At 34.5% G+C, this 10,286-nt stretch overlaps 1 protein-coding gene across 1 annotated transcript; it reads right to left on the bottom strand.

Annotated features, from left to right (window-relative positions):
• Nucleotides 1-5,213: 5,213 nt before the first annotated feature.
• On the bottom strand, nucleotides 5,214-9,237 carry LOC133703055 (cytochrome P450 72A15-like). Its single transcript, XM_062127460.1, has 5 exons — nucleotides 8,837-9,237; nucleotides 7,131-7,345; nucleotides 6,739-6,989; nucleotides 6,213-6,600; nucleotides 5,214-5,789 (listed from the first exon to the last, which is right to left on the bottom strand). Exons 1-5 carry the CDS (start codon nucleotides 9,111-9,113, stop codon nucleotides 5,364-5,366), a joined length of 1,557 nt encoding a protein of 518 aa, XP_061983444.1. The 5' UTR covers nucleotides 9,114-9,237; the 3' UTR covers nucleotides 5,214-5,363.
• Nucleotides 9,238-10,286: the final 1,049 nt, after the last annotated feature.

Raw genomic sequence — 10,286 nt, 5'->3', positions numbered from 1 at the left:
GGTAAGTTGTAGGCGAGTCAATGTTACTGACAAAATTACCGACGGACTGTGTGAATTCCAAAGGGTGGTGCATTAAATGCATCTTTGACCACGTCATCTTGCCGACAGAATTACCGACGGACCATGAAAAATATGGAGGGTCATTAAAAATTTTAGTGCCAAATTCAAAAATTACTGACGGATTTTTGACACTTCACCGGCAGAATAAATTAAAATAATAATTAATTTTATATCCGTCAGTGAATCCGTCAGTAAAACTGCCCTATAAGTTCCAAGGACCGCCACTTCAGTTTATTTTTTCTTCTCCTCCGTTTTTCACCTTTAATTGTGATTTTTTTCCTCTCAATTCTTCAAAGCTTTCACCTACAATCTCTAGCAAGTTTTCTTGTGAATCTTCATCAGTTTAAAAGGTATGTGTTTCTTCTATTTCATTTTACTTTAAGGGTTCTTTTTTTAGCTATTTTTATTTTTGTTATGTTTTTTTATTTTGGTGTATTTTTTGTAATGTAGATATAGTCTTGAATTCAACACATTATTAAATTAAGCATATTTCATTCCTAAAGTCTATAGTTTTTTTTTAATTTATTGAATATTTTTTATTGTTGTATTGGCATAATTATTATTAGTTAATTTGTTGAATATTTATTGTTAATGTTGAATTTACCTTAGAATTAGTAATTGAATATGTTGGAATAATTATTAATTTTACTCTATTATTGCATGATTTGTGTTTAAGTTTTTCCATTTATTTTGATTGTTAGTCTAGAGTTTTTTTTTAATTTATTATTTTGTTGTATTGGCATAATTATTGAATAATTTTTTGAATTGTAATTGTTAATGTTGAATTTACCTTAGTATTAGTAATTGAATATTTTGGAATAATTATTAATTTTACTCTATTATTGCATGATTTGTGTTTAAGTTTTTCCATTTATTTTGATTGTTAGTCTAGAGTTTTTTTTGAATTTATTATTTTGTTGTATTGGCATAACTATTGAATAATTTTTTGAATTGTAATTGTTAATGTTGAATTTACCTTAGTATTAGTAATTGAATATTTTGGAATAATTATTAATTTTACTCTATTATTGCATGATTTGTTTTTAATTTTTTCCATTTATTTTTATTGTTAGTCTAGAGTTTTTTTTTGAATTTATTGTTTTGTTGTATTGGCATAATTATTGAATAATTTTTTGAAATGTAATTGTTTATGTTGAATTTACCTTAGTATTAGTAATTGAATATTTTGGAATAATTATTAATTTTACTTTATTATTGCATGATTTATGTTTAATTTTTTCTATTAATTTTAATTGTTAGTCTAGATTTTTTTTTATTGAATATATTTTATTGTTGTATTGGCATAATTATTGAATAATTTATTGAATTGTAATTCTTAATGTTGAATTTACCTTAGGATTAGTAATTGAATATGTTGAAATAATTAGTATAGATTAGGTCAACTAGTTGTGGCTATTGTTAATATTTGCAGGTTGTGGATTTGGGTAGTATCCAATATAGGGGAGGTGCTGTCGAATTTTTTTTTTAACATTTGAATTTAATTATATAATTATTTGTATAAAATTGTGTAGATGTGTAAAATGAAAACCAAAGATGGTCGCTCACGTATGATCGCATCTAGTTCGTTTAACAGCGAGGATGATATTTCCTTAAGTGCCTCTCAAGAAGAGGCACCTACACCACCTGCGCCGTCAACCGATGTTGCCTCTTCTAGCACTAGTTCACAGCGCAGAGGCAGCGTGCCTTCACAATTGAATCAATTTACCCGCAAGTACGAGGCACAGTGGAAGGACGACCTTTCAATGTAAGTTTGTTAAGGTTTTAGTTTTTTTTTTTAAAAAAATTACAACATAATTTATGAAATAATTCACTATTGAATTTATTTCATTTATTTTCAGGTTCACAAACATTGAGGCCGCCCGAGTAATATCATCGGCGTTTAAATCGTCGATGGAGATTCAATGGAGTCATATATCCAAGCATCCTGAATGGATGCCTCAAATCAATGCATGGTTTGACAGATTTGAGGTTGGTGTTAATTTATAATTTTCAGCTTATTTCTAATAAATTATTTATATAATTGTAAATAAATTATTATTTTTATTTAAAATTAATTATTTATACACAGGACAAATTCTGCTGGGACAGTGAGCATAACATTGTTGCGATGAGGGTGTGAGAAAATCACGCGACAACTAGGTAACATCGAAAACAATACAAGATTTTTTTAGACAAAAATTTATGTTTCGAAATGTAATTTTTGGTTGCGTGAAGTAGGTTGCGTGATTTTTGGTATGAAGCACAAAAAAAGGCAAAAAAAACCGTGAGAGATAGGCGTTTCCAAGGCTGGAACGATGTTGTGGTTTGGAGGGATTTCAAACCGATATACATCCCGGAAGATATATGGCCGCACTATCTTGAGCACGTGACGTCTGAGCGGTTTACACGATGCTCACGTCGGACCTTGAAAGTATGACGAGTTCAAAACCTTATCTTGGAAATGATTATCTGCATGTTGGTGATGGTAAGGGCCTTTTTATCTCAAATATTGCTCACTTTAAAATTCGCTCACCAAACCGCATGTTTACTTTATCCAATATTTTACATGTTCCTGTCATTTAAAAACCCCTGCTATCTGTTCAAAAATTTTATCTTGAGACGTATTTTTTGAATTTCATTCCTCTCTATTTTATGTTAAGGATCTCATGACAAAGAAAGTTCTTCTTTCCGGTCAGAGTAGAGATGGTCTATATGTTTTGTCTGCGTCGTCCGCAACATCGTTGCCTCAAGCTTTCTCCTTTACCTGTCTATCTACATAAGCCTCTTCCTCCAGCCTCGTTTGCTTACTCTTGATCCAAGCTTCGGGTGGAATCTCCATCTTCAGCTTGACGGGATGTATTAAGGAAAGAGACCCTATATATGTAAATACTCTTATATAAGAATAGTTATCATATATAATACATTCCACCATTATATTATACAAAACCCTACAAGTATAAATACAAAGGATGGCTGGCTGCTCCCTTAAGCACCACCATAGTTAATACAAAACAATCTCTTAATTAACTTAACTGTTGGAGTAGATAAAATAAATAAATAAATAAATGGTCATTAGAATCTCAGCATTAAAAGCTATTTATAAGTTAGATGATATTTTCAATTTTTTCCCTGTAGAACCAGTCCAAGGCTGAAGAGAGAAGGGTTCTAATAGATGGATGACCAACAAGCTCGCATATTAGTTAGACCTTGTCAACCTAGCTGTGAGATGAAATTATGATTTTTTGAAGCCAACTTTGATTATTGGACTTGTTCGTTGCCCTAGAATCCTATTTCCCTTAAGAACAGCAACTGAATTTATCTATTATTCTTCTAATCAGGGATGTTGAATGGGCTTGTGCACTGTATTGTATGAAGATCCAATAAAATATGTATCCTTTCTTTCTTAAAAGCCTATAAACTTGTGAGAATCTGAAGAGATACATCACTTTATCAGAGAGTATGTCATAGATGAGTGAGATCTTAAGCCATACATCACTACTTATCAGTCAGGATGTCATAGATGAGTGATAGCTGAAGCCTTCTTTCAATGTAAATCACTATGCTAGAGCCTATTGACTGGAGATGAGCTTGAATATGCACATCCAAAGTGATGTAATACACTACTTTCACTGTTAAAATAATTGCTCCCTAATCAGAGATTAAAAACTGAAGGAAATATACTAATAAGTAATCACTGGTACTGACTGTGCCATCATCGGATCTCATACTTATCACATCAAGTAGAGTAGCAAAACTGAAATATCTATTACACACTTTATTGCATTTTTATTTAATTTGTTTTTTGTTTCTAATTTAATTTCAGGCCTACTGCAAGGCCTTCTCTGACTCTCAGTCCACTGCTGCTAATTTGCAGGGAAGGAAACTGTTCATCAACACTATGGTACAAGGGTAGCATTACTGGCTGGGGACTTTATGTTTGTTCAATCGTCATGGTACCTAGCAAATCTTGAAAATATTGAAGTCATTAAGCTTATCAGCTCGGTAGGTCTGCAACTCAATTCTGTATATCCGAGTATATATAGTCCAGTGTCTGATATAACCTTGGAGTTTTTGCACTATATATGCTATATATTATCTAATTTTAAAAAATTGTAAATGAAGTTGATTTACAATTATACTCGCTCAATGGCAGTTTATTAAGGATTTTGCAAGTGGTGAAATAGAGCAGGAATCTAGCTTGTTCGACTGTGATCTTGAGCTTACTACAAGACAGCCTCCTTAATTGCTGCTAGTACCAAAGGAGCTGCTATTTTTAGTGGGTGGACAGTAATGTATGCGTGCTAATGTATGAATACGGTAAGAATCTTGGTCTATGCTTCCAAGTTGCGGACGACATATTAGATTTTACACAGTCAGCAGAGCTGCCGGGGAAGCCATCTGGCAGTTACCTGGCAAAGGGGAACCTGACTGCTCCAGTAATATTTGCTCTAGAGAAATCACCAAAACTAAGAGAAATAACCGAGTTCCGTGAGAGTGGTTCTCTTGATGAAGCTACTGCGTTGGTTATGGACTGTGGTGGCATTGAAAGGGCACAGGAATTGGCAAAAGAGAGAGCTGATCTTGCAATTCAGAATCTCAGATGTCTTCCTCGGGGATCCTATGAACCAGCTCTCGAGGAAATGGTGCTGTGCAATCTCGAACGGGTTCATTAGTACAATACATCTTGTTGTACAAGTTATTATTCGTTGATCAAAAAACAATAATTTACAACAAGTGCGGAGCCATATAGCGAAAAATACTAAGCAACAAGCCTCTATGGGTGCCAGGATTATTTTCTGCATTTCAGACAAGCCCTGCAGAAGAGAAGCTGCTGGAGACTCATTCTGTATTTCTTCCAAGCCATTGAGCTGTGATGTCAGCTAATTATACATATATTCAGTTACTACCCTTCTTGCGATTAGTTTAACTGAGCCAGTAATTTAGTAAGCGAGCGAAATATAAAAATTGTACTGTTTTCTACATATGACCATATAAACTGATACGATCATTACTTTAGTTTCAGTTACATGTATTTTCTTACACTAGCTATCTAACCCTAAACACTTGGTAGGAGAGAGAGAGAAAAACTAATACTAGCGACAATTCAATTATTATATGCCATTACATGTCATGTTATGTGGGAAAGAACACAATAACATCCAAAGATCATTACTTTAGTTAATATTATGTGGGAAAGAACTATAATGTTGTGATTAATATGACAAATATGTCATTGGACATGATAACATAATAACATAATTTGTACATAATATTATCACTCTTACCCGTCACATATAAACATTTTAGAGTTTACGTAATATCATTGGAGCACCGTGCTGTGGCTGAAGAGTTATGACTGTGCGAGGAGCATGAATATACGACGGAGAGAGCTCAAAAGAGTAGCGCTGTAAAACCATTGCCAAAGCCATTTTTGCTTCAATCAAAGAAAAGTTTTGTCCAACGCATATTCGAGGACCCCATCCAAATGGAAGGAATGAGACCTGACTCTTTGTTGCCTTTGAAACACCTTCAGCAAACCTCTCTGGTTTGAACTCAGAGGCATCATCACCCCATAGTTCATGATCTTGGTGAAGGAGGATTGTTGGCACCGAGATCTGCACTCCGGCAGGTAATAGCAAATTTCCAAGCTTTATTTCTTCATGAACATCTCGATTAAGCATAATTACCGGCGGGTATAACCTAAGAACTTCATACAAAATCATGGTAACCTGTAACATGCATCAAAAGAGAAAATCATACTACATGGTAAGAATCCAACAGAAAGGTGACATGCGATCCACTTTGATAAAATAAAATATCGCATATATAGAGATCATTTACATGCCATTTCAACTTACTAAATTGAGAATTTTTATGTTGATCCAAGAACTAGTAAATCTCATTCTTAATGTATATAGATGTCACCTCCTAGCTTGCTTGCGTACTCATCTGTTGGTTGCTTTTCCCCGTCATTTTGGCCGATTAATATTTCAACGAAAGAAAACATGAACGTTTTTTTTCTGCTATCTTACTTTTTCTTCAAAGGATACCTAAGCTTGCATTTTAAATGCAAGAATGCTCTGTGTTCTTAACAATAAAGAAGACAATATTGATTTAGACGAATTCAGTTGCAAATGCAGAGAAATACTCACAACTTTAAGGTGATTTAGCCCATCGAAATCTGGTGTTTTGTTACCAAAGACTTGCACAACCTCTTCTCTTGCGCGTGCTTGCCAATTCGGATACTGAGCCAATAAAACCATGGTCCAGGTAAGAAGAACTGAGGTTGTTTCTTGTCCAGCAACGTAGAATATTTTACATTCGTCAATCACATCTTCAATGCTCATTCCGACGCTCTTGGTATTTCCATGCTCTTGTATTTCTCTAAAATTGGATTCCAGAAGTAAACCCAACAAGTCATTCTTTGCATCTTCACCAGCACTCATTGCTTGCTCTCTTTTGTTGATGAGAGCATTAAGAGAAGCTTTTATTTCTTTGTCAATAGCTTTTAGCCTTCTATTAGATGGGATCGGCAGAAACCTACATGCAATCCATGAACATGTTGTCAAGAGATTTGGATTTGTTCTTCTTCTTACTTTTAAGATATATCTCATTGAACAAGGACTAACTTGAAGGAACTGAATTGTAATGTCCAGCAAAAACAGAATAAAGAGTTACCTGTACCCTGGTATGACAATTGCTTTTATTATAAAATGAACTGTAAGATCGGTAAGTTCCTTGAGGAGGTCAAATATTCTTTTTCCTTCTTCGTAATTACTTCCAAACGACGTTCGAGAAATAGCATCACATGTTAAGCCTTGAAGATCAGGCCAGACATCCAATTCACATGACCCCTCGTCTACAGAGACCAGCTTCTCCCACTTGTTAATCATCCCACTACAACTCTCGTAAAACGCAGGTATCATAAGCTGTAACAAGCAAACAGAACATATCATCATCGAAAGTTTTATATTACAGCTACATGAGAGCACAACATGCATGCTACTCATTCAAGGCAATCGAATAGCATGGATGCTTATAGGCAAATAAGTTGAGACTATCATGATCACCTTTAGCTTCTCTTGATGGAATGCTGGGTTGATTATCTTTCTATGTTTAGCCCATTTTTCACCCTCGTGACTTCCAAGTCCACATGCTAGATGTTTCAACAGCGGGTGCGAGGGCTTCTGATATTCATTTATCTTCATGAATACTTCCCTTATCTGATCAGGGTTCATGATGTTCACTCTTGGTTTCGGCCCAATCCACATAAATGAATTCTTACCTGCATCGTCAGAGGAAGCACATTTATTAGTGTGTGTGTGTGTGTGTGTGTGTGTGTGTATGTATGTATTCTTCTGTTGAGGGAAATACACGAGGCTCAAATTGAGATATGAACAAAAGAAATCCAAACCCAGAAAAAATTGCACTTATCTTTAAGGTAAAATTCTTGTAAGAGAATTTTTATTTCTTTTTCTAATAGATTTTTATATTTTTATGACACATCAATAGAGTTGACAAAGTATAATCTTCTCTAGATGCAACTTTACTTTAACATGCAGGAAAACATAAAGTTATGATTCTTTTAATATACCTAGATAAATACAAAAGTATTAATTTTGTTAAATATAAATCAACATTTAGAATCTGATTTTTGAATCATAAAATAATCAAGTTACCCCACACAACTACACAATTGTACCCTCACAACGAATAGGTTATATTATACACAACCTAAACTAATCACTATGCACCCATTTTACACCATCTAGATTATCACATGCAACCTATATACTATTATGTATCCAGTAATAAACACAGTCACAATTTACTCGTCTTTTTTTTTTCTTGTTCCTCCACGCACACAATACTATTGGTTTTCGAACATACTAGGTATTTTTAAAGCCTGTTTGGTATTATGATAGTGGTTGCTTTTTAAAATGTTTTTTTATTTAAAATACATCAAAATAATATTTTTTTATTTTCTAAAATTTATTTTGACATAAAAACAATCTAAAAACACCAAAAGATTAATTTAAAGTAAAACAATTAATTTTTTTAATTTTTTTCAAAAATATTTTAAAAACATAAAAATAAACATACGATACTAAGTCCTTTTATTTATATTTATACAACCTCTAGCCAACTAATAACAAGTTAAATATTGACTTGGAAACCAGTGTTTTCAACTGTTAGCAACTAGTACTGTTCTGTCCAGTAGGAAACCAACACTACCAAGAGATCAAATACGCATACCATGAATATTGAAAATTAATACCCACTTGGTCTGTTTTAAAAATATTATAACTCTCTAAAACTATAATTAATTAAGAAGTAATTAATTTTTATCTATATATTTTTCTCCCATTGATAGAAAACTAGGTTTGAGGCGAGAGCAGTCCACAAGAGCACTATAAAATGAAGTAAAATAAGAAAATCGGCTGAAACATTCGGCCATCACAGTGCAGCACTAACCAATGGAACATGGCGTTCTGATTCCCAATGATACCAATGGAAAATTAATTTGTTTTTGTATTCGTAAAAGATAATATCTTATCAATTAAAATAAACAGATGATAACAGAGTTTTACTGAGAAACGGTCAACAAAAGTTGTTCGACATAAATAAAATTCATCATGATCAACTGGTTTTAATTTCTCAATCATTGGCGCCTTATAGAAAACAAAAGGTCTTAATAAATCGGAGAAATATTTAAGTAGCAAGAAAAATCATCTTTTCTACGAGAGAGATAATAAAGGGTTGCGTGTTGAAATACCATAATCCTTGACCAGTTGATGGAGGAAGGGCATGACACGAGGTAGAAGAGCGTCTGATAAACCAATGGGTTTGGTCCTTGCTTCCTTCAACATATCTGATTTTTCTTTCCAGTCTCCAAACAAAAGCCGGTAAGGCTTGCCTGCAAAACCTTGTTGTCTCAAGCACCTCTCGACCTTCTTCGGACGAAACCAAACCCAGTTCAAAACTCTCCATGCCCATCTTAGCACTGCAACATAAACAATGGAGACTAGAATTGAAGTGACTGTTATTGTCATTTTTACACGAAGAAATAAATCCAGAAATGGATCAGAGGCGAAGACTTTGGGCAGGTGATGTGCGCAGAGACCAATTAAATATTATTGCCTTCAAACATTTCTTTCCAAGCAAGTTTCAATGATCCTAGAAGCGGGTGGGTGATATTTTTTTATTGTGTGTGGCAGAAAAGCCAATTCTGAATGGCCATCTCAATATCATTAATTCATGAGAATAAACAAATTAGAATCTCACAGTTAATGTCACAATAAATAACAATAAAGGATGACTGCTTCCCTTGAGCACCACCACAGTTAATGCAAAACAATCTCTTAATTAATTTAACTTGGTATCAGAGCTGCGGTTATCGTTCAGCAGCCTTCTTCCGCAACAGCTGCATCTCTCCTGCATAATTGTTTTAGGAGTCTAAAAATTCTTCTACATAATCATTCAACCAGCAGCTGTTCTTCATTCATCTATTATATTCGCTAGCAATAGTTTCTTCTTAGTAGAGATCATTCATCTTCTTCCTCTGTTACTTCTCATCAAGCATCCAGGAAATCAAAACTGCAACTTCTCCTCCCTAGCAACATGGACAATCAAGAACTTCAATAGTCTGCTGCCGCTGCATCAGCTCTTCAATCTTCTTTCTCCCCTGTGGCGCAATCAGTTATGTATGGCGCATCCCCTACTGCCTCCATTATCCCTCTTCCTAACACACACCAGGTAGTCTCTTTAAAACTCTCCAACCATAATTTCCTGCATTGGAGGATGTAGATGAAACCGTTTCTCTTGGGCCAAGGAGTGTATTCCTTTGTTGATGGCACATCACCATGTCCCCCTTCACATTTGGCATCTGCTGAGACATCTACACTCTCTGTCAACCCTGCATATTTGTCATGGCAGTAGCAAGATCACTTAATCATGAGTGCCCTTCTATCTTCTCTCTCGGTGGAAGTTCTACACTTGGTTGTGGATTGTAACACCTCCCATGCCATCTGGACAACGCTGGAAATAGCTCTTGCCTCTCCCTTAAATTCCAAGATTATGCAGCTCCATGGCTCATTCCAGGATTTACGACAGAATGATGATTCTACCAGCATTTACTTGCAGAAGGCAAAGGCCTTGTTTGATGAACTTGCTGCCGTTAGTAGACCAATCTCCTTGGCAGAATTCAATTTGTATGTATTTCGAGG

Source organism: Populus nigra, chromosome 9 (genome assembly GCF_951802175.1).
Source record: "Populus nigra chromosome 9, ddPopNigr1.1, whole genome shotgun sequence".
NCBI classification, from domain to species: Eukaryota; Viridiplantae; Streptophyta; class Magnoliopsida; order Malpighiales; family Salicaceae; genus Populus; species Populus nigra.
This window is presented reverse-complemented; position numbering and strand designations above follow the sequence as displayed.